This window comes from Dipodomys spectabilis, unplaced genomic scaffold (assembly GCF_019054845.1).
Source record: "Dipodomys spectabilis isolate Male_0828 unplaced genomic scaffold, ASM1905484v1 ptg000288l, whole genome shotgun sequence".
In the NCBI taxonomy this organism is placed as follows: Eukaryota; Metazoa; Chordata; class Mammalia; order Rodentia; family Heteromyidae; genus Dipodomys; species Dipodomys spectabilis.
The window spans coordinates 6560967-6588626 of NW_024870965.1; the positions used below are offsets into that span (position 1 = coordinate 6560967).

General features: G+C 58.3%; 1 protein-coding gene across 2 annotated transcripts in view; it reads right to left on the bottom strand.

Moving 5' to 3' along the window:
• The window catches only part of Smyd3 (SET and MYND domain containing 3), a 407738-nt gene that overhangs the window by 3971 nt on the left and 376107 nt on the right, over nt 1–27660 (bottom strand). For both annotated transcript variants that reach the window (XM_042701271.1, XM_042701272.1), the window contains exon 11: nt 4783–4891. In XM_042701271.1, coding sequence (XP_042557205.1) covers nt 4783–4891 — 109 coding nt within the window. The remainder of the gene's footprint in view (nt 1–4782; nt 4892–27660) is intronic.

Sequence of the window (27660 nt, forward strand, 5' to 3'; positions counted from 1 at the left end):
TGCTTCTTTGTATCTTCTATTCCTTCCCTTCCTTCCTTTCTGTGCCGGCCTTGGTGCATGAGTTCAGGGCTTGGGTGCTGTCCCTGAACTTTTTTGCTCAAGCCTAGTGCTCTACTATTTGAGCCACACTTCCACTTCCATCTTTTTGGTGGTTAATTGGAGATAAGAGTCTCATGGACTTTCCTGCCCAGTCTAGCTTTGAACCTTGGTCCTCAGATCTCAGCCTCTAGTTAGGATTATAGGTGTGAGCCACTGGAATCCAGCTATTTTCTATTTTTTTTTACCGTGATTTTCTGATTTTTCATTTGCTTGGAAGGTATTTGTAATCGTCTACTTAAGCATTTTATAATAGCTATTTTAAATTGTTGTCAGACAACTCTGGTACCTCTGTTATCCAGTGATTGCTTTTTTTTTCACGATTGGGATATTCTTGGCTCTTTGTGTGATCTTTTTCACTTGAGACACAGTCACTTTGTGCATTTCTGAGCTGCTGAGTTTCGCCCGAGCCTTGTGTGAGCTGTCCAGCAGAATGGGAAGCAGCACCTGCCCAGTGTCAGACCCCCGACTCCTTCTTGCTACTTCCTAGCAGGGAAACTCTGCTTCATGTTCTTTATGAACACTTAATCACTACGCCTGGAGTCTGTCCACGTTTTCTTCCTTACAGTGTCTCTTTTGGGTGTTGTTATTGTTCAAAACCCAATCCTACACTATTACTTCTTATGTGAAGGTGAGTGAGGCAGCATTCGTAATAGCACCCTCTCTCTGTTCCTTCCTCCTGCTCACGTATGACTGGGACGCTGCACGTTTCCAGGGCCAAGAACAACCCTGAAGCTCCTTCACCGCCAGCTCTGCAAGCCAGTGTGCACGTGTCTATTTCCTGTGCGTGTTGAGAGCTCGCATCAGACTCCTAAATGAGAACATGACCGAGGGTCAGGAATCCCTAGAGCAAACCAAGAGATGGGAAAAACAGCACCGACGCTTTAATCAGCTACTGTGAGGGCGGGAGCGGGAGCAGGCTGGGGCAGGGACCTGTCTGGCCGTGCTTGCACCCGGCTGGCTGGATGTGAGGGAGCAGCTGAAAACCACACATCACAAAAGGATCGGCTTGAATTCCTATTCCCACCCGGGAAAAGACAAAGCCTCACCATGGAAGAGGCCGGATTAAACAAAGTACAGCGCAAGGAGTTTGAATCTCCAGCCTAAAGAGCCAGCCTCTGAGCAGAAAGACAGTTGATTTGCAACCCAGCTTCTATAACCAAGGCCAGCCCAGCACTAGCCAGGGCGGGGTCGGGCTGGGCCCTGGGAGCCTGCAGTAGGAAGGGCTTCTCGAGGTGGAAATGAGAGCGGCTCCGAGCTGGCCACATGGCTTCTTCTTCTGCAAGAGCCTGGGTCCTGACGGTACCTGCGACATCTGTTTCTGAAGCTTCTCAGTTTCTGCTCCTCGCCAGGCTCTGGAAACCTTCGCGCCATTTTATTCCATTATCTCCAGGGTCTCCATCATTTCATTTCCAGCCGCCCAGTCCCTCAGCCTGGCGTTTGCAGGAGCGGCCGCCGCCTCGGACCGCCGGCTGGGCGGACGCTGCTCTGCAGCCGGTTCTCAGCCAGGGCAGCACAGGCGAGGGCCGCCAGGCTTCTGAGGCCCCGTGCAGCCCCGAGAGCCTTCAGGAAACCCATCCCCGAAGCAGGAACCTGGCAGGATTGTGCCCGGGCATGTGCCTCTGTTTGACGCCCCAGGAGATACCCACGCCCAGTGGACACACACCTACACCAGCAGCGCTGCCCACAGGACCCTCGCCCTGTGAGGGGGATGGTCAGAACCAGCCGCCGGTTACACACTCCTTTCAGCTGGAAGCATGCCGTGCGCCCGGCCTCGCCGCCCACAACGCCAGAGAGCAGGCAGTGGCCTCCTCCTAAAAGCAGAATCACGCGCGCGGAGACCGCCCTGTACGCGGCCAGCTGGACCCGAGCGCCTGGCGCCAGCCTCGTGGCCTCGTGCCGCACCCCGGTGTCCTGGCCGGACACGTGGGTCTGGGGTGGCGGAGGCCGGGGAGGCTGCGGTTGGAGCTCAGGCCTCAGGACCGCAAGCTCTGCCCCACCCCACCCTCCATCTGGCAGCCGTGAGGCTCCATGCCTGGGCTTCTTTGGGGGAAATGCCCCGATGATTGCCGAGGGAAGTTTCTGGAAGAGGCGAGGCTGGCTTAGAGGAGGGGAGATGAGGTCCCAGGGTGTCAGGGCCCTGGGAGCATCGGGGGGCTTGCGGGCGTCTGCACCCAGCCCTGCTCCATCACCCAAGCGGGCATGAGGCCTGGTCTGGGCCTGGCCCGACTTCGTGGCTGGCCCTCACGTGGAGAGGGGATCCCCATACACACCCAGCTCTCCCGTGTGGACTTGGGGGGGTAGGGGCTTGAAGGCTCCCTGCCTACCGAGTGCACTGCAAAACCGCCTCTGCCGAAGCGAGGGGAGAGGACCGTGTGGGGGGGAGGAGGGGGAGGACCGCACGGAAGGGGGAGGACCGCGGGGGGGGGCCGTGTCTGGGTCCTATTCAAAGCACAGGGCGCGTAGCTGGCCGTGCTGATCGGGTGGATCCGCTCTGCCCGTTCGTCTCCTCGCTGCAGCGCCTTCGTTTTGCACACAGGAGAAGGCGCGTGAGCCCTCTCGGCGGATGCGAGCAAGCCGTGCGCGTGAGGAGCCCGCCACACAGCCTGTCGATTCACCTGGAGACTTCTGGAAGGCGTGCTGGCCCCGACCTGGCGGGCGGCCTGGGGAAGCTGCCCCTACATCACGCGCTGTCTGCGGGCTGCAAACCCCAGACCGACCAGGTGAGGAACACCCCACAGCGAGGAACGCCCCGGACAGACCAGGCGAGGAACACCCCACAGCGAGGAACGCCCCGGACAGACCAGGCGAGGAACACCCCACAGCGAGGAACGCCCCGGACAGACCAGGCGAGGAACACCCCACAGCGAGGAACGCCCCACAGCGAGGAACGCCCCAGACTGACCAGGCGAGGAACGCCCCACAGCGAGGAACGCCCCAGACTGACCAGGTGAGGGACGCCCCACAGCGAGGAACGCCCCGGACAGACCAGGCGAGGAACGCCCCAGACTGACCAGGCGAGGGACGCCCCACAGCGAGGAACGCCCCAGACTGACCAGGTGAGGGACACCCCACAGCAAGGAACGCCCCAGACTGACCAGGTGAGGGACACCCCACAGCGAGGAACGCCCCAGACAGACCAGGCGAGGAACGCCCCAGACAGACCAGGCGAGGAACGCCCCGGACAGACCAGGCGAGGAACACCCCAGACCGACCAGGTGAGGAACACCCCACAGCGAGGAACGCCCGGGACAGACCAGGCGAGGAACGCCCCGGACAGACCAGGCGAGGGGAGGGACGCCCCACAGCGAGGAACGCCCGCACCTCCCGGTCTGCTAAAGGTGTCAGGGGAACGAGAATGGAAAGGGTGAGAACCTTCCAGAAACCCTAGAGTTCCTCCTGTTGCCTGAGAGCTGTCGGCAGCGGCCAGGAGCGGCCTTGAGCGCGGCCGGAGCATCGAGGAAGCTGATTTTTAAGGCTCCCTTAGGTATTCGCTGGTTTTCTCCTCTTAAAACGCTCAAGCGGCCGGCTGCGCCCTCCCCTCCGGGCACAGCCCCCTGCAGACGGGCCATGGCGCCGGGTGCACCTGCGGGGCCCACCCCGCGGGGGCCAGCCGAGCTGGGGGGGGAGGCGGCGCTGTGCGGGAAGAAGGCCGGGGAGGCGGCGCTGTGCGAGGGGGGGGGAGGCCCGGGGGGGAGGGGAAGGCCGGGGGGGGGAGGGGAAGGCAGGGGGGGGCGCTGTGCGGGGGGGGGGAGGGGGGGAAGGCGGGGGGGGGGCGCTGTGCGGGGGGGAGGGGGGGAAGGCGGGGGGGGGGAGGGGGGAAGGCCGGGGGGAGGGCGCTGTGCGGGGGGGAGGAGGGAAGGCGGGGGGGGGGGGCGCTGTGCGGGGGGAGGGGGGGAAGGCCAGGGGGGGGGGTGCTGTGCGGGGGGGGGGAAAGGCCCGGGGGGGGCGCTGTGCGGGGGGGGGGGAGGGGGGGAAGGCCGGGGGGGGGCGCTGTGCGGGGGGAGGGGGGGAAGGCCGGGGGGGGCGCTGTGCGGGGGGAGGGGGGGAAGGCCGGGGGGGGGCGCTGTGGGGGGGGGAAAGGCCCGGGGGGGGCGCTGTGCGGGGGGGGGGGAGGGGGGGCAGGCTGGGGGGGGTGCGGGGGGGGGTGCTGTGCGGGGGGGGGGTGCGCTGTGCAGGGGGGAAGGCCCCTTCCAGCAAAGGAGACGCCCTGCGAGTATGAGCTGAGCCCCTGGTCAGCAAGGAGCTCATCCCAACGCCAGCCAGCCCCCCCAATCTTCCCCAGCCACGCGCTTCCGGTGTGTAAATGTGCCTCAGTCCCGCTCACAGCCCCGAGCTGGTCACAAAGACAGCCGCAGGGGCCGCGGGCTGCTGCGGGGCGGGGCTCCGAGCCACGCTTCCGCCGAGCGGGACGCGCTCTGCGGGGAGAGCCCGGTGGAGGAGCCGGGGCTGGTGGCGCCGGACAACGGGCCTGGCCAGGGGCCGGAGGCCGTCCCCGGGTGGGCGAGGGCGGGAGAGAGCTTTGCCAAGGCCTAGGGTTCGCAGTCCAGGTGGGCGACAAGGGATCCTTCACAGCGGACCTGTGCACCTTGGGCGCGTGTGCACACCACGGGGCACGCGGGCACCACCGGACTGAGGCGCAGCGCCAGCCGGGCGCAGCCGGTGCCCCCCCCCCCCGCCACTCACCAGCCGCAGGTTCTTCATGGCCTGGGGGAACATGGCTTGGTGCAGCTGCAGCTTCCCCACCTTCATCACCTGCACGCCTCGGACCGGATGGCTGCCCGGGAAAAAAACCCTGCAGGAGACAAGGCGGACGGGGTCAGGAGCTCTGGCCGCAGCCGGCTGCTGGAGGGAGCTCAGCTCTGCGGCCAGGACGCGGCAGCCAAGCGCCGCTGCCGTCCAGAGACGCCGGCGACAGGGCCCGAAGACGACGGGAAGGTCTCCTGACCACGCGAGGAGAGCCGCCACCGAGGTCCCGCGCGGGGCAGCGGGGCTGCGCTGCACTGTGGGGCAGCAGCCTGCCCGCCCTCTCCCGGGAGCCGCGCTGCACTGTGGGGCAGCAGCCTGCCCGCCCTCTCCCGGGAGCCGCGCTGCACTGTGGGGCAGCAGCCTGCCCGCCCTCTCCCGGGAGCGCAGCCGCGCACAGCCCGCGTTTCTGGGTGGATGGAGTTTCTTTGGTTCTCCCGAGGAGATTCTTTCTGCTTTTCCTGTAGCCTCCAAGCCCTGGTTGACCGCGCCGCGGGCTCCCCCGCCGCGTCGTCGTCTTGGCGCGGTTTGTTGGGTCAGGCCGCCGCCGGCGCCATCCGCCGCAGGAGCAGCGCAGCGCTTGCAGCAGGGCAGAACAAGGGCCTCGTGAGAAGGACGCTCACTCAGTCCAGACTCACAAGAACCTTCTAGGTGGGATTCAGGGGCTGGGCCTCTCCGGCCCGGCCCAGGCTCAAAGGCCTCTCTGGGTTTTTCTGTCTGGCACGGGGCACCATGAGGCCCCGCACGGGGTCTGGGCGGGAGGCGGTGCCCAGCCGGTGGGCCGTAGCACGTCCTGGACGCTCTATGAGTGTGCTGCCCGGGACCGACAAGCTACTTGTAGTTTATGAGGCCAGCGGTGACTGAGCTGGGCTGGACCGAGGAAGGCTTCCTGGAAGAGGAAGGAGCAATGAACGGGCTCCCAGCTGGAAGGGCTGGGTGGAGGAAGCGGCCCCAGACCTCGGGGGATCCGGCAGGGACACAGCGTCCCCACCCACCGGAGGCCCCGCAGTTCCCAGCCCCAGAGCCAGCGATCTGCGTAACAGACACCGTCCTCCATTCCTCCATTCCTGCTGAAGAAGGCCGAGAGCAGGGCTGGGGGGGGGGGGGGGGCGGGAGAAACACAGGGGCCACCTGGGCCCGGCTCGGGCTCCTGAGGGCCGCGAGGGCAGCGGCCCGCCGGGCACAGAGGGAACACCGCGGTCACTTGCGCGGAAAGGCCTCAGACCCCTGACAAAGGCTTAGGCGCAGGACACCATCAGCCGAGCGCAGCTGCCCGCGCGGCCTCTGAAAAGTGCACCTGGCGGAATTCGATTTTACTGCTGTGAATGTGGCACAATGAAACTTAGAGGCAAAGAAGTAATTTTATACTAATAATCTCTCCGTGAAGTGGGCAGCTGTCATGTCAGAGCAGAAGGAAGGCTTGGGTTCTGAGTAACCAGGCCGTGCCAGGTACGGGGAGATTAACTCCCCCCCTGGCTCAGGCTCGATGGGAGGGGAGGGCCACTGCGCAGGGCTTCGCCCAGTGGTGGGTGCTGAGTGCGCCGCCTCCTGGAGGCCCCCAGTGGACTTACGGGATCAGATGAGCCCTGGGCCGGCCCTGGGCCCTGCAGCCCGGCAGGCACCGGTGCCCTTCTGATATGCAGAGGAGGGGGAGGGAAGAGGCCCTGGGGGGGGTCATCCTGTGCAGGACTGTCTGAAATGGAGGGTGGCCCAGGACTGAGGAGGAGGGCTCGGATGTCCCCGAGGGCTGAGAGGCGTCTGCTGAGTGGGGGGGGGGAGGAAGGGGGGTCGCAGGTGGGGCTCAGGCTGGGGCCTGTGGGAGCCATCCCTGAGGGAGCCCAGACCGCAAAGAGCCTGGGGAACAGCACGTAAGTTACAGATATGAGAAGACTGGGGAGACCCCAGCACAGGGAGCAGCCAGACCATGGGGGGGGAGCCCCAGGCGCGACGTGGGGAGCCCCGGCGTGTGAAGGCATGCGCGCGCCACACGCGAGGCTGCCCTCCCCCCTGCACACAGAAGCGCGATTGGAGGGGGGCTGGCTGAGAGTATTTCATTGGACAAGAAACAAGCCAGAAAAGAGACCCAGAGGCAGAGACTCGCGTGAGGATGGTGGCAATGAGAATGCCACCAATACAACTATGGCTGCGGAGCTGACTCCAGCCAGCGCCCTGCAGAGACACCAGCAAAACCACTGTACGGAAGCCATTTGCCCGGTCGTCTCTCCGGTCAGGATGCCGGTGTAGCTGGGAGGCTGTCTTTGTGCAGAGAGGTGTGTGTGTGGGGGGGGTGGGGGTCTGGCAGGCAGGAGGAAGCGCTCTGGGGCCTGCGTTCGGACCCACGAGCACCAAGGTCTTGCTGTCACATTTCACCAGGGGACTGGGACTCAGGGAAACTGGTCTGTCCCCAGTGGGAAGGACACAGAAAAGATACTGGTGGCAGGACCTCCGTAAGTCCTACAGAGCGTTTCTGACAAGGTGCTTCATTAGAGATAGCACCTTTGCCATTTGCCGGCAGGAAAAAGCATTCAGGTCTGTTTCTCAAAGTCAGACACAAAGCACACAACTAACCTAAAAGAGCTCACCTTGTCTGCTTACACTGTGCTTAGAGAAACCAGTCAGCTCCAGCTGTATGGATTTCAGTGGAGAAATGTGGAATGCTGATGCAAACAGAAAAACCGCTGCATCGCTAATGAAACCATTAGCGCAATGCACAGTGGACAATACACAGCAGTGGGGTTGGGGTGCTGCAGTCTGAACCCACCAGTCAGTCTCCCCCACTAACGTGAGCACAGACACGAGGTGCTGGCAGGTGTGCAGCAGCATCACCTGTACAACATTCTTACCAACCCAAACTGAACTGAGCCCAACTCAAACAAACCCAACAGACCCAAACCCAACAGACCCAAACCCAACTCAACCAAACGGAACAGACCCAAACCCAACAGAACCAAAGCCACAAGCCACACTGAATCTCACCAAGCCCACAGGATTAAATTCCATTTCATAGGAAGAGCAGACAGACAAGACTGGGAGGTAGGAAAATCTACAAGACCTTGACCCAGGGTCTTCACAGGTCAATGTGCGGGGGTCGGGGGGGGGGGGGGGGGGAAGACAGTAGATTAAAAGAGCCTAAAGACGTAACAGCCACTTTTGATATATGTAGATCTTCGCAGCCTCAAGTGAAAAGCTAAGGGATGGTGCTGGGCTCCAGTGCGCACACGTGCAGACAAAAGCTTCTCTTCTGTTAGTGATAAAGCAAGCATTGGCAGCCACAACCTCCGTGGAGGAACGAGTTGGGGAGGCCCGGGAGGAGGGAGTCTGGTCCCCGAGGACTGAGTCTTGCCCTGGCCACAGGGCTAACTATGAGCACCGCCCTTCCGCAGGAGGGAGGGGGCTGTGCCGGCCGCACCTGTGGTCGGGAAGGGACATTTGGGTGGATTCTTTGTTCATGGAAACCCCTGCGTTGGAGAAGCCCTGTGCCCGGCCCAGCTGCTGGAACTCCAGCAGCTAGGAACTCTGCTCTCCCTTGGCTTTTTTTTTTCTTGGCAGTACTGGAGTTTACACACGCTACAGAAGTGATCTACCACTTGAGCCACGCTCTCAGCCCTTCCTGCCTTCAATACTTTTCAAATATGGTCCTACCCCCCACCCCGCCATCATGGACTGCAGCTGCATGGCTCTTCTTGCATAGCTGGGACAAGAGGCACCTCCCGCTCTGCCCAGCTTTTCCTGTTGAGATGAGGTCTCTCCAAGTTTTGCCGCTCTGCCCAGCTTTTCCTGTTGAGATGAGGTCTCTCCAAGTTTTTGCCACTCTGTCCAGCTTTTCCTGTTGAGATGAGGTCTCTCCAAGTTTTGGCCAGGGCTAGCCTGGACCCAGATGACAGGCGTGAGCCGCGTGCCTGGCTCTCCTTTGAGACTGGCTTTGAAAGGCCAGATGTTTCCAGTGGACAGGCTGAGCAAGCAGCTCCTCTTAGAGAATATGATCTTGTTTATTTTTGCCCAGCTCTACTCTAACTCATACCAGAACCAATGACAAGTGTTTAAAAATCGCTAAACTTGAAAGATGTGCTTGAGCTTTTATACGTAAAAGAACTTTCAGGCCCAGTAATAATGTCAATAAACGGAGTCTCGGGTTTGACAAGGTGGATTATGACACACTTGCAAACCGTTTCCAGAAGATGGCTGGTACTGGCTCTGCTGGCGGTGGGGTGGGGGGGGGAAGGGGGGGGCTCGCAGTGCCCAGCCAGCGACCCAGACCTTAGCAGACATTTAGGACAGTGTATGGAAGCTGGAAGGAACGGCCCCTCCTCACCAGCGAAAGGCTGTGTTCTCCCTGCGAACCCCACCTCCTCATCTGGACAGCAGCGACAGGAAGACCTCAGAGCTCTGTGCAGATTAACCCCATCAACTCTACTATTTAGCTTAACACAAACAGAGAACCACAATTTTTTTTTAAGTTTCCGATTAAGCTGGGAAGTGATTACAGGCACTCAAGCTACCCAGGAGGCTGAGATCTGGAGGGCTGTGGTTCAAAGCCAGCCTAGGAATTAAAAGTCCCCGAGACATGTTTCCAAAATGCTTGGCAAAAAGCCAGGCTGGAGGCATAATACAAGTGGCAGAGCATGCAGACGCAACGTGGGGCAGAAAGAGCAGGAACAGCACGGCGTCTACTACCCCATGGCCTGGGCGGCTGCCATTCCTCTCACCCGGGAGGCGGGCGATTATGTGCTGAGTGCCTACTGTATACAGGGAACACAGCAGCTGGGAGGCAGCACCGAGCAAGGGTGTTTGGTGCCGCTCAGCTTCTTTGCTAGGCAGGAAAGGCCAAGGGAACAGCTACTCCTGTGTGCTGGGCTATGCTAGAAGGGTCCCAAGACCACTCCAAAGTAGAGGTTCAAGATCAAGGCCCGTGTGTGGTGCCAAAATCCCAACACAGGCATGAACAATGAAGACAGTAGCAGCTAGTAACTGCTGAGTACTTATTCCGCTAAGACTTACTCCATTTCACCCTTACCGCACCCTGTGAGGCTGGTGCTTTTAGCAAACACACGTTAGAAAGAGAAAACTGACGCTCCAGAGGTTTGGTCCTGTGCTGGAATGACAAGCTCTTAAAGCAGTGGAGGTACAAGCGAGAGGCCCACGGTTCCAACACAACCTCCACGGCTGGACTTCAACCTCACATGCTGCCCTCGGCAGGCATGCTACGTCTTACGATGAGTTCTCAGGGGCTGGGAAGGTGGCTCAGTGGTAGAGGGCTTGCCTTGCATGCCTGAGGCCCTGGGTTTGATTCCTCAGCACCACATAAGCAAACAGAAAAAAGCCGGAAGTGGCGCTATGGCTCAAGTGGTAGAGCGCTAGCCTTGAGCTGAAGGGCTGAGGGACAGCACCCAGGCCCAGAGTTCAGGCCCCACGACCGGACCCAAAATTTAAAAAAAAAAAAAAAGATGAATTCTCACAGCAGGTTAAAGAAGAGATCAGTAAAGCATATGTCTCTAAAAATAAGGAGGGACTCAGGACTGAGTTCAGGAACTAAGAACCCTTCTGATGCCAATCGAGAGTGGGAGTATGCTGGGCGCTGTGGATCATGCCTATTAGCTAATCCGAAGGCTGAGGTCTGAGGATTGAGGTTCAAAGTCAGGCAGAAAAGTCCTCGTGAGACTCTTACCACCAATCAAACACCAGAAACTAGAAGTGGAGCTGTGGCTCAAAGAGCCAGGCCCTGAGTTCAAGCCCCGCAACTGACCAAAAACCCAAACAGTAGGCACTATCAGGCTGCCGCTGCCTCTCTAGCCCCTGTACCCCGTGGCTGGAGGCTTGGGTAGGGGCAGGGAAGGGGTGCTGGGAGGGGCGGGGAGGGGTGCTGGGAGGGGCGGGGAGGGGTGCTGGGAGGGGCGGGGGAGGGCTGCTGGGAGGGGCGGGGGAGGGGTGCTGGGAGGGGCAGAGGCAGGTCCTGCTCCAGGGAGCCGGATGGGCAGCCCTTAGTTTGACTGCCCACTAGACTGACTGGAAATGAAGACCCCAGAGCTGACTAGCTCTCTGAGGGCCAGAACCCTAGACCAGTAAAACATTCTTAAAATGTCAAGAAATTATAGCCAGGTACTAGTGGCTCACAACTATAATCCCAGCTTCTTGGAGGCAGAGACAAGGAGGATCACAGTTTGAGGCCAGCACAGACAAAAAGTTCAAGGGAGCCCATCTTGGTACAAAAGCAGGGTGCAGTGGTGCAGCTCTGTCACCCCAGGGAGGACCTGTCCTTGGAAGCAGATGCAGGGACTCGCTGTCCGGCCTGCCCTGGAAGGCAGCCCGACCCGACCTGCACAGAGGACGGCGGCGTGTCAAGCCTGCCTAGTGCCGGCTGGACCACGCCAAGGCCCTGAGTTCAAACCCAGCACCACCCAAAAAGTGAAGAGGAAAATCCTTTACAGGGCATCTCGATGAGACAAACACATTTTTTAACCAGCAAATAAAAAAATGTAGTCATAAGGAATATTAGAAAGAAAAACAACATTTGGCTGGGCCGAATTCCAGGCGTCCGTGCGGCTTGGGTCTGCTCCCCGCTGCCCGGACCCGCTCTCGCCAGCCAGCATGACCACAGCCAGGCCGCCAGGGGGCCCACCAGCGGCCCTGCGCCCCAAGTGCACGCTCCGCTTCCCAGAGAGGCAGCAACCCTGCAACTCACCACCACCACCAAGACCACACCTCGCAGTCCCCCAGCACCACCAAGACCACGCCTCGCAGTCCCCCCCACCACCAAGACCACACCTCGCAGTCCCCACCACCACCAAGACCACGCCTCGCAGTCCCCCCCCACCACCAAGACCACGCCTTGCATCCCCCACCACCACCAAGACCACGCCTCCCAGTCCCCACCACCACCAAGACCACGCCTCCCAGTCCCCACCACCACCAAGACCACGCCTCCCAGTCCCCACCACCACCAAGACCACGCCTCCCAGTCCCCTCCCACCACCAAGACCACGCCTCCCAGTCCCCTCCCCGGAAGCAGAGCTGGTGAACGTGCGCAGACCCCCCCAGGACTCGGGGACCCAGAGCCTGTAATTTCCCTGAAAAAACAGACACAATCTAGACCGTGAACAATGCGATGTTCTTTAATTACCAGCTGAGCTGGACAGTGTGGGACGTGGGCGCTCCACGCTTACTGGTCATTGGGATTCCAGGATTCTGAAGAGCCAGGGGCCCTGGGAGGACGCTCTGCCGCCAAGTCAGAGGGGAGCCAAGGACGGAGAGGGTGGCTCACCCCAGACCCGAGCTGGGCGGCCCAGCATGTGAACTGCACCCCAAGCCTGGCGGCCCTGCGCGTGAACTACACACGGCCACGCAGTGTGAACTGCACACTCGACTGGGAAGGCCGAGTGTGAACTGCACACTCAACCCCTGGCCAGGACAGCCCTGAGTGTGAACTGCACCCTCGACCCCTGGCCAGGATGGCCCTGAATGTGAACTGCACACGGCCACGCAGTGTGAACTGCACACTCGACCCCTGGCCAGGATGGCCCTGAATGTGAACTGCACACGGCCACGCAGTGTGAACTGCACACTCGACCCCTGGCTGGGGTGAGTGCTTATGCCAGGGCTGCGGAGCAGAGTTGGATGTGTTGAGATGCAGCCAGGCTCCTGCCACCGAGCTCTGCTGCTTTAAACCGGTAACAGCTCCGGGTCTCCTTCGGTCTTCCACTCTCACCCCACCCGCTCCACCCCGCAGTACTCGGGGTTGGAACCCGTGCTCACTGAGCAGGCTCCCAGCGCAGTCACACGCAGCACGTCTTGGATGGGCGCTTGTGTTTTCCCTGGGCTGGCCTCCATCCACAATCCTCCCATGCATGTGTCCCAATCCTGAGGTTGTGATGCCAGGCAGGTTGAGATGAGGTCTTGTGAGCTTTTTACTGACCTTGAATCACAATCCTCCTGATTTCTGCCCGCCTCTTTCTTTTTCAACTCAGATCCAAAGACACCTCATATCTTCCTTTACCGTCAAGAAGAAAAAAAGAGGCAATCCCCCTCCGCCCAGCAGGAAGACAATCTGTGTGAACCCCAGCGGTGCACCCCCCCCCCCCGCAGCCGCGGCCCTCAGGGATGCACCCCCGCGGCGGCCCACCACAGGGAGACAGGGTCTAACCCTGGGCAAGTCGGGGGGCCCTCGGCCGCTGGCGGCTCCCACCGACAAGCTCAGGAAATGCGAGAGTCACGGGAGGAGGCCACTCCGCAGAGGACGGGCGGGAAGCTTGGCGCGGGGCGCAGGCTCCAGGCCCGGCCAGGACGGCGGGGCACAGCGCCCGGTGCCACGCTGCCGGCGACGCAGGGCCCCGCCCCCGCCTGCACGCGCCTCTCCGCCCCTCCGCCCCTGCTCACCATCGCCGCTGCCCCAATCTCCGCGCGCCACGGGCTCTGGGGTGCCTCTCAGGCCACCAGGGGCCGCTTCCGGGCGGGCGCATTGCTCTCCTGCTCTCTCCCCGACGACCTGAAGCCACCTGTGACAGCGCAACGTGGCCAGCGGGGCTGCGGGGAGGGAGCGCTTCCTCGGGGACACCGGCAGCAGGGGGCGCGTGGAGGCCTGGGCAGTGGAAGAACGCAGCCTGATGTTGGGAAACGGCACTGGAGCCCAGTGCCAGGGAGGACCTGAGTTGGTCGTCCTCGGGCCCTGCCCTCCCACTAGGCCGCTCCCCTTCGAGCCCCGCAGGTCCATGTCCTAGTCCAGCGGTGCCACACCGCGTGCGGTGCCCCTGGAGTTCACAGCTTTGCCGCTGCTGCAGGCAGGTGCACGACCATCGCAGAGCCAGCGCCTCGCTCCAGGCCACACACCTGCCGCCCGCAAACCGCGGTGAGCTCACGGGACACACACCTGCCGCCCGCAAACCGCGGTGAGCTCACCGGACACACACCTGCCGCCCGCAAACCGCGGTGAGCTCACCGGACACACACCTGCCGCCCGCAAACCGCGGTGAGCTCACCGGACACACACCTGCCGCCCGCAAACCGCGGTGAGCTCACGGGACACACACCTGCCGCCGGCAAACCGCGGTGAGCTCACCGGAACGGTTACCAGACACCAAAGCGCCGTTTGAGTGTGCGGATGTGTGCAGTCTCCCTCCGAATGCCGAAACCATCCTAAAAAGAAGGATTGCATGCGGCATCGCTCGTGCTTCTAGAACGCATCCTCCCGGATGCTCTGGGAGTGTTTGAAGTCTTGTGTTCCTTAACACTAAACTACTTTGTGTGTGTGGCGAGTCCTGGGGCTTGAACTCAGGACCTGGGCATTGTCCCTTGGCTATTTTTCTCAAGGTTAACACTTTTTTGGGGGCGATGATTAACAGGAGTCTTGGGGCTCTCCTACCTGGGCTGGTTTTGAAACCTAATCCTCAGATCAGCCTCCCGCGAAGCTAGGCTGCAGGTACTTGAAGCGTGAGCCAGTAACGCCTGTCCACAGTGAGTGTGCCTCGCCTCCGGAGCAGCGGTGCGGGCCCGCTGCGGTGAGCGCTCCTCCCGCAGGCCCCGGCCGGTCCTGCCGTCTCCCCCGTCTTCCCGGGGAGTCAGGCAGAGCAGCATGGGGCCTCTGCTGTTCCAAGCTCAGGGGCTCCCAGCCTGTACACCATAAGCAAGAGCTAACCCTCGTCCTTTATGCACTGCGGCCTCAGGTACTTTGTGATAGCAACAGAAAACAGACTAAGCCTTCTAGCATCTCCTTAGGACAACTTGAATCCATTCCTCGCTTGCTTCCTTCTCTCTTTTCTTTTCCTTCCTCCCCATCTCTCTCTGTCTGTTTCTCTCTCTCTCTCTCTCTCTCTCACACACACACACACACACACACACTTTTCCAGAGGGCTGTAGGTATCTGAGTCTGGAGAAACATGCACTGCACAGAAGTGACAGGGCAGGAAGCGCACGCCCCCTCCGGCGTACCACTGCGCGCGCCGGGCCAGCGGCTTCGGCCGGGCGAAGCCCCACTCACGTGCACAGCCCCAGTGGGCTAGCCACGCTCAAGCTCTCACTGGTCCAGTCCCGGTGGGCTCGCCGCGCTCACGGGCACAGCCCCGGTGGGCTGGCCGCGCTCACGGGCACAGCCCCGGTGGGCTGGCCGCGCTCACGGGCACAGCCCCGGTGGGCTCGCCGCGCTCACGGGCACAGCCCCGGTGGGCTGGCCGCGCTCACGGGCACAGCCCCGGTGGGCTGGCCGCGCTCACGGGCACAGCCCCGGTGGGCTCGCCGCGCTCATGGGCACAGCCCCGGTGGGCTGGCCGCGCTCACGGGCACAGCCCCGGTGGGCTGGCCGCACTCAAGCTCTCACTGGTCCAGCCCCGGTGGGCTAGCCGCGCTCACGTGCACAGCCCCGGTGGGCTGGCCGCGCTCACGTGCACAGCCCCGGTGGGCTGGCCGCGCTCACGGGCACAGCCCCGGTGGGCTGGCCGCGCTCACGGGCACAGCCCCGGTGGGCTGGCCGCGCTCACGGGCACAGCCCCGGTGGGCTGGCCGCGCTCATGTGCACAGCCCCGGTGGGCTGGCCGCGCTCATGTGCACAGCCCCGGTGGGCTGGCCGCGCTCATGTGCACAGTCCCGGTGGGCTGGCCGCGCTCAAGCTCTCACTGGTCCAGTCCCAGACTGGGTGGCAAGTCCTCTTTGCACCTCCCTAATCATTCACTTCTGGTGCTGGGTGACCTTCCAGAAAAGCCTGTTGGAGGGGATTCCTGCTCTCCTATTCTGCAGAGGAGAGGACAGGCACAATGGCAAGAATGCCAAGTGAGAAGAGGAAGTCTGCTCTGATACGAACGCGCTCCAGATAAAACTGCACTGTACTGAAAGCCGGGGGGGGGGGGAGGGGGTTCCTGCTGCAGTGCATGGCACCGCGTGGCCAGAAGGGCTGCAAGGCTCCAGCTCTTTACACTCTCAGGGCGGTGAGGCCCGATGGCTCTGTCCCTTGAGCCCACGAGGCCCCGGCTGTCCTGACGCTGTGCAGTGGTGAGGGCGGTTGCAAGTGCTGCATAAGGTTGGCTGGAGGCGGCTGCTGAAGTCAGCTGGTGTCTCTCGCAAAGCAAATGGAACTTAAGTCACGCCTGGGACACACACACCCAGAACATGCCTCGAGCCCGGTCCTGCACAGTGCATCAGGAGCTGTTGGCTGGACAGATGGACCCAAGGCGGCCTGGGTCTTTCCAGCAAGCCTGCCACTGACAGAGCAGTCTTTGAAAACGAAGATGACAGGATCCCTGTCTGTCCCCCTCTATTAATATCAATTTCAAAGGGATCAAAGACCTCAATGTAGGATCTGAAACCTTGAAACTACCACAGGAAGGAGTAAGACATGCATTAGAACTTCTTGACGCAGGCAGGAGCTTTCTGAGTCAATTTCTAGGGGCTAAGCCAATCAAAGAGAAGACTGACAAATGGAATTACATCAAACTCAAGTTTCTGCATGACAAAGGCTAATAAGCTAAAAAGACAGCCCGCAGAACGGGAGATCTACATGTCAGGGAATGGCCTACTCCAGAATGTGTGAGGAGCTCAAGACAGAAAGCCCTCCAGGAACCAACAGCACAACTGATAAATGGCCACATGCGCTAACCAGAGACTTGTGCAAATGGCCAACAGACACCTGAAGAAATGCTCGTCATCCTGCGTCATAAAGGAAGTGCAAATCAAAACAACATAGATTCCATCTCGCTCCAGAGTGGCCATCAACCAGAACACGAACAACAGCTGATGCCGACCCAGATGCAGTGGAAGCCCTAAAACACGGCTGGCGGGAATGTACACTGGCACAGCCGCTGTGGAAGGCAGCATGGAGGTTCCTCGGAGCACCTGCACAGAGCTACGCTCTGAAACAGCCATGCCACGCTGCTGGATATTTATCCAGATGGTCACGTCAGGATACAATAAAGCAACTAGCACAACCATGTTCTTTGCACTATGTACCATAGTCAAGTTATAGAAACAGCCCAGATGCCCTTTGATGGACACATATACACAATGGAACTTTATCCATTAGGAAGAATGATATTACACCACTTGCAAAAAAAAAAAATGGACCTGGAAAAAATTATATTGAGTCAGGATCAGTGAGACAAAAGATGTATGTTTTTTTCTCATACGTGGAAGTTATATCTAATTTATACGTGTGTAAGTAAACATGTCAGGGTCATATGCCCATGTACATAATCATTAAATGGACAATGGTAGATGCAGGAGAGAATTCAAATGGCTTACCTCCCTAGCACAACTTAGTCTTACAAAACAAGTATCAGGAAGCTGGTACTTGAAGTTTGTGGGGGAAATGCAGTTATCATATTCCATGTACATCGTATGAAACCAGGACAATCGGGACGGTGAGGCTGGGAGAGGGGGAAGAATGAGGAAGGGGGTGAGTTCCCTCAAGGTGCATGGCACGTGCGACCTGAAACACTGAACGGAGACATTCCTGCTTAGAGAGGACTAAGCGAGAATGAAGGGGAGACAGGGGCCTCTCCACCTGGTCATCCTTGTGTCTCTGCTCCTCACTTGGTACCTTGCGCATATCTTATACACTGGGTTCAATTAAATATTTTCTAAACAAAAAGTGAGAGACTGCATTTGCTCATCCATTTTTGGTGGGGGCGGGCAGGGTAGAGGTAGAGGGCTGTATGAGGTTTTGAACTCAGGGTCTCGCTCTTGGTAGGCACATGCTTTACCACCTGAGACATGCCACCAGTCCTTTTTTAAAAACAGATTTTTCGGTTAGAGTCTTGAGTTTTTCCCAGAGCCAGTCTCAGACTGTGATCCTCCTATTCTGACCTTCCACATAACCAGATCATTAGTGCATGCCTCTGTGCCCAGCTTATTGGTTGAAATAGGGCTGGCTAACATCTTTGCCCAGATTGGCCTCAAACCCCAATGGTTTCAAGCAGCTGGGATTCTAGGCATGGGTAACTGAGCCTGGTACTCTTATGATGCTTTTGAAAGCACATATTACAGTAGTTTCAAGTACTTTCACATTACTGCACAAGTTATCCAGAACGCACTCATCCTGCAAAGCTGAAGCTGCCCACATTCCCCGCCCCTGCTGTTCCTGCGAGTCGACTAATTTCTGACCACTGCACAGGGGAGTCACCGCTGTGTCTGAGCTGTTGTGCCTGGCTGACTCAGTCCCCAGTGTGTCTCCGTTCCTGCAGTGGGTGACAGGACTTTCTCCTTCAAGCTAAAGAATATTCCACTGTAGCTGGGGCCAGTGGCTCACGCCTGTAACCCTACCTACTCAGGAGGCTGAGATCCGGAAGACTGTGGTTCAAAGGCAGTCTGGGCAGAAAAGCTCCATCTCCAATTTACCAGAAAAATGCCAGACTGGAGGCATGGCTCAAGTGGTGGAGCATCAACCATGAGGGAAAGGGCTGAGCAAGAGCCTAGGGCTGCAGCGCTAGCTCACCCACGGTCAGCTCTGAGCCCAGCTCTGCCTCCCGACCGAACCCGCCCAGCCCAGCAAGGGTGGGATTTGCCAGGATTTCTTGGCATTCGAGTGGTGGGCAGGTGCCGGGAAGAGGGGTACACTCCACAGTCCATCACTTTAAGGCGATATGAAAGTGCTGCTACTTTATTTCTACAGGGAACAAGATGGAAAGGAATATTAAAAATGTTAAAAAGAAATGAATCAAGAATTGTGCAAATCCCAGTTCTTCTCAGATATTAAACGGCTGAAAGACGAGGCAGCCTCTGTCCTTGTCCCTCAATATTGCTTCTCCTAAGGATGTCTGCGGGGTGCTGGCTGGCACCCTGGGGAGGGGCATTAACTTTTTATGACCTCAAAGTTCTTTAATAAATGAACTTTCATATTAAAGGATTTCTGGTTCTTTAGTACCTTCAAAAATGAAATTACATCTTCTAGAAATTATTCTTCACCTCATTTGCGGGTTTGCAGTCTTGCCTGTCTCATTCCACCAAAAAGAAAGCAGCAGACATGTCTGCAGGCGGAGGGCTGGGGGAGGAAGCTGGCGGAGGAAGCAGGCAGAGGAATGGAGGAGGAAGCTGGTGGAGGAATGGAGGAGGAAGCTGGTGGAGGAATGGAGTAGGAAGCTGATGGAGGAAGCTGGCAGAGGGCTGGAGGAGGAAGCAGGCAGAGGAAGCTGGAGGAGGAAGCTGATGGAGGAATGGAGGAGGGCTGGAGGAGGAAGCAGGCGGAGGAAGCTGGAGGAGGAAACTGGAGGAGGGCTGGAGGAGGAAGCTGGAGGAGGAAGCTGGAGGAGGAAGCTGGTGGAGGGCTGGAGGAGGAAGCTGGAGGAGGAAGCTGGAGGAGGAAGTTGGAGGAGGGCTGGAGGAGGAAGCTGGAGGAGGAAGCTGGAGGAGGGCTGGAGGAGGAAGCTGGCGGAGGAAGCTGGCAGAGGAAGCTGGAGGAGGAAGCTGGAGGAGGAAGCTGGTGGAGGGCTGGAGGAGGAAGCTGGAGGAGGAAGCTAGAGGAAGGCTGGAGGAGGAAGCTGGCAGAGGGCTGGAGGAGGAAGCAGGCGGAGGGCTGGAGGAGGAAGCTAGAGAAGGAAGAAGGTGGAGGAAGCTGGAGAAGGAAGCAGGCGGAGGAAGCTGGAGGAGGAAGCTGGCGGAGGGCTGGAGGAGGAAGCTGGCAGAGGGCTGGAGGAGGAAGCTGGAGGAGGGCTGGAGGAGGAAGCAGGCGGAGGGCTCGAGGAGGAAGCTGATGGAGGAATGGAGGAGGAAGACGGCTGCTCTTGCAGGTCAGCATTGCAAAGACCTGGGAGAGTGCACCCAGCTCTGGTGGATGGGAGGAGAGCTTCGGGCTCTCCTGCCCCGTCCCTCTGCCGTGGAATGCAGCTGTGCACAGCTGTGGTCCCCACCTACATGAGAGAGGATGCCGGCAGAGGTGCCAGCTTTCCCGACTTAGACATCATGAACAGCTACAAACTGGGTATCCACAGACGGTGGTCGGCCCCTGCACCACTCTGTATAGAGAAATGAATCAAAATGGAGCAAATGCCTAAGTGTAAAAGCAGAGGCGAGGGTAAATCAGGATGGCTCTGAATTATTGGTCAAATTTTCTTAATAAAGCCCCAGAAACACAACAAATCAAAGAACAGTTGGACATGAGAGTGTATGAAGTTGCAGAGCTTCTGCATGGCAAAGGTCATAGCTAGCAAGGTAAGTAGAAAGCTCATGGACTGGGAGATGATCTTCATTAGCCATACAACAGACAAGGTCTCATATCTAAAATATTCTTGGAACTCAAAGAAACAACCACCCCATTAATAAGTGGGCTAAAGACTTCAAGAGAGACATCTCTGAAGAGAAAATAAGATTGGCCAATAGACACATGAAGAAATGCTCAAATATTTGGCCATAAAAGAAATGCAAACCAAAACAACATTGAGATTCCACCTCACTCTGATTAGAATGGTCATTATCAAGAACACTAGTAACAGATGTTGGAGGGAATGTGGCCAAAAGGGAATGCTACTAACTTTGGTGGAAGGGCAAACTTGTTCAATCACTCTGGAGAGAAGTATGGAGGTTCCTCAAAACACTAAACATAGAGCTCCCCATGACTCAGCAATCCCACTTCTGTGTATTTACCCAAATGATCACAAACAAGGCCATGCTAAAGCTACCAGCACAACCATGTTTACTGCAGCATTATTTACCATAGCTAAGATATGGAACCAACCCAGATGCCCCTCAGTAGATGAATGGGTCAAGAAAATGTGATATATATGCCCAATGGAATTCTATGCTTCCATCAGAAAGAAAGAAGGAAAGGGAAGGGAAGGGAAGAGAAGGGAGCCAGCTAGACAAGGTGCTGTATAACCTAGATGATGACACTGAGAGGAAAGATGGCCCCATTGGCTGTGCAGGCAGGCAGCTGGCGCTGTGCATTCTCTATGCACCTCTAGGCAGTGCTCCTCCTTTGGGGAGAACTCTGAGTCAAGAATTCTATCACAGGGAGCAAATGAAACAATCCCCAGCCTATCTCGGCAGGAAGGGAGCTTAGAACAGATTTTCTGAACACCCCCAGCCGCCAACTACACCCAGACTTCACCTCACACACTAGACCCAGATTCACTAAAATCTCATCCGAGATAGGGAACGTGTCCTTTAAACCAGAGGAGGCCGTGAGCCTGGAGGGAGGGCGTGTGGCTCACCAGGGCTTCTGGTGCTGTGGCCACGGTCCACTGCCTGTGGCTTTAGGGTCTGTGGCAGCACAGTGTCTCGTGGCAGTGGAGGCCAAATTGCCTCATGGCTTCCAAGAAGCTGAAGAAGATTCACAGCCACCTCAGGGTTCACCCCATATCCTAACCTCCTCTCCTGGGCCGTCCCCCAGACCATCCCCTCCCAGTACAGCACAGGCTGTGACGAAGGCTTCAACACACGGCACGGGGACCGTGAAGATCCAATCTGCGGCGGGGACTTTATACTCTCTGCAAGTGCCACTTCCATCCGTGCGGTGCTGTGCTGAGCGCGGGGCCTGCGCTGGAGCGGGGGGCGGGGGGGGGGGGGTGTCATCAGCCTCATCCCACTCGTAACCAGGTTGAAGTTAACCCCGAGTAAACAGGACTCGAACTTCCGAAGCCCGGCTCCAAATGTGTGTGTGGAGGACACAGTGCACAGGGTTGAAGGGGCCGCTCAGCCTCGCTATCCGGTGGGACGGTGTCTCGTTTTCCTGTGCAGGGGCGGCACAGCCAGGGTCTCGCTGTGGCTGCTGTGCCCGCAGGGATGGAAGAGCAGCCATGACAGCAAGGGCGGGGCGGGGGGTGGAGCTTCCTCAGAACGTGGGGCAGGCCAGCCTGGGCTTCTGGGAGGCTCCGCCCCGGAGCGGGTTTCTCTCTAAGCTGGGTCTCAGAAGGGCCGTTGATGGAGCTGGTGTCCCGGCTGCGAGTGTGCCGCCATGCCCCCACGCATGCACACACACACTTGGCCTCCTGCTCACACAAAGCCTGCTGACACTTGGACGGAATCCAGCGCGGTATTTTTCATTTAGTTGAAGCCGTTTTCAGGGTTTTCCAGGGATTGAAGGTCAAGTCTGGAGCAGACTGTGGTATTAATAAAGCCCTTGTGAGGCCAAGTGTGGAAGTGACACTTTAGCCCTTGGAGGAGGGAGCGGAGCCGGGCTCTGTGGGCGGCACCCTCTGCAGGGCCTTGGGCGAAGGCGCGTCTGCGGAGGGCCGGACAGCGCTGGGGGAGGGGTGCTGGGCTCACGGCTGGGAGGCGAGGTGGATCTCACACTCGAGGGAACAATGTAAAATGAGTGAGTTTGTTTCCTCCCGAAGGCCACGCCCGCCTTTCTCTACAAGAGCACCAAAACCGCGTTCGGCACTTGCACTGCGTGTCCCGTGTGCCACAGGCCCCGGACAGCGGAGCCAAGCGCCCATGGACTGAAAACCCCAAATCGGACTCACACTCACCTTTCCTCCTTGGGGAGACTTGGTGATCTCGACTGTCTCTCGTCGCTGCTCAGAGTTATCACAGCACATTTTCTATCCCTGGCTAGAAGCATCGTTTTGCTAAACACACCTTCCATTTCAGAATATCTTCAGATTTGCAAAAAAGTTGCCAAGACAGACTGGGCGTCGCACGTCACCTTCCCCCGGCCCCGGTTACATCGAACAGGACTGAGGAACATGTGACAACTCTACGCTGGACAACACAGAGGCAGGAGGCTTGGAAGGAGGAGTTGGGGTGGAGCCAACGCCGACTCAGCCTGGGGAGCCTGGTTTAAGATGAGCCAGGAAGAAAGCAGGACCGGACCGAGCCCTGGAGCCCAGAGCCCTGCCGCCTCCTTTCCATCTTCTGCAGCAGGCTGCATGCCGGCCGCAGGCGCCCAGAGCTTGAGGCTTGCTGGGGAGGGGTTCTTGAGAGGTGTCTGGGTCTGGGAAGTTCATTCCAGTCCCAGCTGCCGCCGCCCAGGGCACCTGCGCTCCGCGGCGGGGCCCCATGGGTGCCGCCTTCCTTGGAGCACTGCTCTGATTTTACACTGCCGACTGCGGTGCTGCCCGGCTCAGATGCGCCTGGCACCTTCTTGGTGCTCGCACACTCTGACAAGGAAGAGCTCGGAGAGCAGGCCCCCACCCCGCAGCCCGGACAGGGCCGCTCTTCCACCCACCTGGGGGGCGCTGCTGTGGGGCAGCTTTGCAAATCACCTCCAGTTTAATTCTTGAACATCTCAATGTTTAATTTATTTACAACACAGCATAGAGGTTCTCGCCCAGCATGCATGAGGCCCTGGTGCGGACCCTGGCACCACATAGGTGCACACATGTACGCCCCGTGCAGACATGCATGCTCACACGCACGCAAGCACATGCCTATCCAGCAGTAAGGCACAGTCACTGGGCAACCAGAGGTATTGCTACACCAATGGGGCAGGAGCCCGAAGTCCCTGCATTGAGGAGCGAGGGAAGGAGGGAGGGAGGGAGGACCACTGCGTGGCTGTGCGGAGGGCCGAGACAGCAGCCGGAGGCGAGCGGTGGCCCCCAGTGGGGCTGCAGAGCGGCTCGGGGTCCACTTGGGCGGGTGCGGTGGGCTCACGGGGGAAGCAGAGCGAGGAAGCCTCCACTTCCCGTCACACCACAGCACCCAGGAGAGGTGCAGCTACGTGACAGGCCGAGAGCCGAGAGAGCGAGAGCCTGGAAAGGACAAACTCCGGAGCCACCCCCCCCCCCCGCCCCGTCCCGCAGGGCAGCGGCCTGACCCGGCCCAGGCCTCCGGCTCCTCTCCAGGCCTTGGCTGGACGCTCCCGTGGATGACCTTGTCCAGACACTCAGCCCATTTCCACTCACAACACACACGCAGTGTCTGCAGAAAGGCAGGCATGAAACAGGCTGCCTGGAGAAGCCGGGGGGGGAGGGGGGGGGGAAGGTTGGGTGGTGAGCTCATTTCCACAGAAGAAAGCCGGGGCGGCGGACATCCTCCTCCCGCCTGGGACCCCACTGGAGGAGCTGGCAGATCAAAGGGGTCTCACGCGTCTCCACCCCCGCAGGTCCCGCGTTTTATTTTAAGACCATGAAACAACACACGATGAAAAGCCTCATTCAGACACGGAGGAGGGCAGGGCTCCCGGGGTCTCTTGTTCAGGGAGCTTCATTTCAAAGGCATTCTTCCCAGCTTGCACGCGTGGCGTGGGGGGCAGCGCACCGCTCTCCCATCACCACTGAGCCCTGGGCGCAGGTGTCGGTCAGGGCAGACAAGAGTACGGGCTGCGCGCAGACGTGCGGCCACCGTCGGCTGTGGGGCTGAGACAAGGAGCAGGCCCTGAGATGCTGCAAGGAGCTGGCCCTGAGATGCAGCGTTCTCAGTGCTGGAGCTCAGCCCATCACACCCGCGGGGGCAGAACACAGATCCGAGCCTGCTTTCCAACTCCTGACACTGCGCGGGACAGGAACAAGACCACACGCAGGGCGCGGGACAGGACCAAGACCACACGCAGGGCGCGGGACAGGACCTAGACCACACGCAGGGCGCGGGACAGGACCTAGACCACACGCAGGGCGCGGGACAGGACCAAGATGACACGCAGGGCGCGGGACAGGACCTAGACCACACGCAGGGCGCGAGACAGGATCTAGACCACACGCAGGGCGCGGGACAGGACCTAGACCACACACAGGGCGCGGGACAGGACCTAGACCACACGCAGGGCGCGGGACAGGACCTAGACCACACGCAGGGCGCGGGACAGGACCTAGACCACACGCAGGGCGCGGGACAGGACCAAGATGACACGCAGGGCGCGGGACAGGACCTAGACCACACGCAGGGCGCGAGACAGGACCTAGACCACACGCAGGGCGCGGGACAGGACCAAGATGACACGCGGGGCGCGGGACAGGACCAAGATGACACGCAGGGCGCGGGACAGGACCAAGATGACACGCAGGGCGTGGGACCGGGCTTGATGTTAAGTGTCGTGGTGCACAGAGAGTACTGGGTACTGAGCACACTTGCCTCTCACAAATAAGATCAGGCTAAGTACTTAAATCAGCGCATGCAAACAGCACCGTGCAGGCACGAGTGAAGAGACGCTGAATTATTCCGTGAATCGGCAGCACAGAACCTGCGTGCCAAACAGGAGCAACACGCACACAGTCTGCTGGGTGCGGGAGAGCTGTGGGCGGCGCTTCGGTCCGTCATACCGGTTGGTCATTCCTCACGAGGCTGCCCCACGTCGGTCATTCCTCACGAGGCCCGCCCCACGGCTCTCCTGCCGATCGCCCCGCCGGAGGTGAGACTGCTGCGTGGTGACCGACGCCCGCCCTGCAGGCCCCGGGGTCCTGGTCCCTACACCTGGCGCCTCACCCTCCTGACCACCACCTTACCCCCTGCCGTGCTGAACCGCTGAACCCCACCCAGCCCTTTAACAACTTGCTCTCAAGGGCTGAAGGAGGTTGCTACCTAGCTAGGGCTGAGGACGGGGAGGGGACAGCTGGAGACATGGGGTTTGCTGGGAGTGAAAGAATAAAATGATCCACACTGGTTGGCAGGAGGCACACAACTGAATATACGCAACGCTACTAAACTACATTTTAAGTGGTAAACTTCCATGTGATTTGACTCTCAATGAAGTTGTTTAAAATATGCACAGATGACTAATAAACATCTAAAACATCTAAAATTTCAGAAACTTCAATGAAAGAGTCAAAAGTAATGATATATATATCTGCATATTTAAATCTTTATGTTTCAACCAATAGACTCTAAAAAATAAGGGAGTTACAGAAAAGGACCATCTAGGAACAAGATTGAACGCTACGATCTTAAATATTGCTGAAATACTATCATTCTATGGATAGTTGGAAAGACAAAGAGTAAGTTCAAGAGTACAAAGCAAAAGGTCTAAGAAAGCACAAGAAAGGAGTTTGGAAAGGAAGAAATAGAAAAAAATTCCCCAAAGGTATAGGAAGACCACAGCGCTGAAAATGAACTGCACAGACAGAAATGAAAGGAGAGCCGGCCATGCCAGCCACACCGTGCGCTCCAAGACGGCCAGCAGCTCAGGCCCCACCTCGGAGAGAGCGGAGAGCTGACAGCCAGCTGCTCCCAAAACAGGCATGGCGGACAGCAGCCTGCTCCCGACACAGAGACACGGCGCACAGCAGCCTGCTCCCGAAACAGAGACACGGCGCACAGCAGCCTGCTCCCGAAACAGAGACACGGCGCACAGCAGCCTGCTCCCGAAACAGAGACACGGCGCACAGCCAGCTGCTCCCGAAACAGAGACACGGCGCACAGCCAGCTGCTCCCGAAACAGAGACACGGCGCACAGCAGCCTGCTCCCGAAACAGGCCCGGCGGACAGGCCACGGGTGTTTACGGCTGCACTGAAAATGATTTGGGATTGAGAATTTTCTATTCAAAACGTCCATCAGGAATGAGAGTTCTGCATTTCCATCCAACAGAGCGGGAACCAAGAGGCTTTGCCACGGGGGTGGGGGGAGGACGGCAAGGAGAAAGGAAGGTTCTGTACTGCACTGTTTCAAGCTTCAAGGTAAGCTAGGAAGATGAGAACATACACAACATCAAACGGTTTTTCACAGCTTGAAATTATATGTCATTTGATACAACTCTAAAAATGTCTATTTAGAGATTTAAAAGTAAGTATAAGCTGGGTGCTGGTAGCTCACTCCTGTAATCTAGCTATCCTAGCTACTCAGAAGGCTGAGGTCTGGGAATCATGGTTCAAAGGGAGCTGGGCAGGACAGTTTGTGACATTCTTAGCTCCAATTAACAACCAAAAAGCTGGACATGAAGCTGTGGCTCTGGTACAGTGCTAAGCCTTGAGGAAAAAAAAAAAACACCTCAGGTTCAGAGTTCAAATCCCAGGACCAGCACAAAAAAACTCAACAAACAAACAAACGAGCAAACTATAAGCATCACTGAAAATGAAAATGGTTAGAAAAATGACTGCTAAGAAGCTTGCCAAAATGTGGAGAGGGCAAAGCAGAGTCTGCTGCTTTTTATCGTATTTGAACAATGAGATGCAACAGAAGAAAAAAGTCCTTCTTAATCTGTCAGGAGAGCAAGCTCCTGACTCTGGGTACATGCTCCTAAAGCAGCACCCACATTCCACATGCACAGACTCAAGGAACCTCAGGAAAGACCCAGAAGAAGCGCTGTGTCTGCACGGACTCTGACAGGTGTGCTTTTTGTGTCATTTCCTGAACACTGCAGTGTAACAGCGATTTCCAAGGCACTGCTCCTGCATTAGGTGTCAGAAGTAATGCAGACGTGACTTAAAGCATAGGAGAGTATTATAAAGTTTCCATACAAAAACCGTATGCCATTTTATTAATGTATTTTCTGGTACTGGGATGTGAGCTTAGGGTCAGACTGCTAGACAGGTGTTCTACCACTTGGGCTACATCCCAAGAGAGTGTTAGCTTTAGTTATTCTTATTTTTGAAGGGTCTCATATTTTTCCCTTTGGCTAGGATGGGCAGAAATAGCTCTCCCTGCGCCTCCAGCTGGCTGGGGTATGTCCACTTTAACATTCTTCGTAGTAGGCCTCAAACCTGGATCCGCCCCTTCTCATCTAAGCCTGCCACTTAAGTTGCTGAGATTACAGGTGTGAGACACTGTGCCCGTTTCCCATAGGGAACTTGGGTGTCTGTAGACCCTACTGTGTTCATCTGCAGAGGGCCCTGGGTCACCGAGGGTGGACGGTATTATACAAAATTATTATGTGCATCCTGTTTTTGAAGTTATGCTCTTGAGAGATGGTGGCTTACTTTAATATTCCTTTTAGGGATCCCAAATGACTTTCAGGTTATTAGCAATCCTAGGGGTTCTGCAGAAAAGAGCCCTGTTTAGCCATTTGAGAGCAGATACATCCACTAAAAGAACGATCCAAT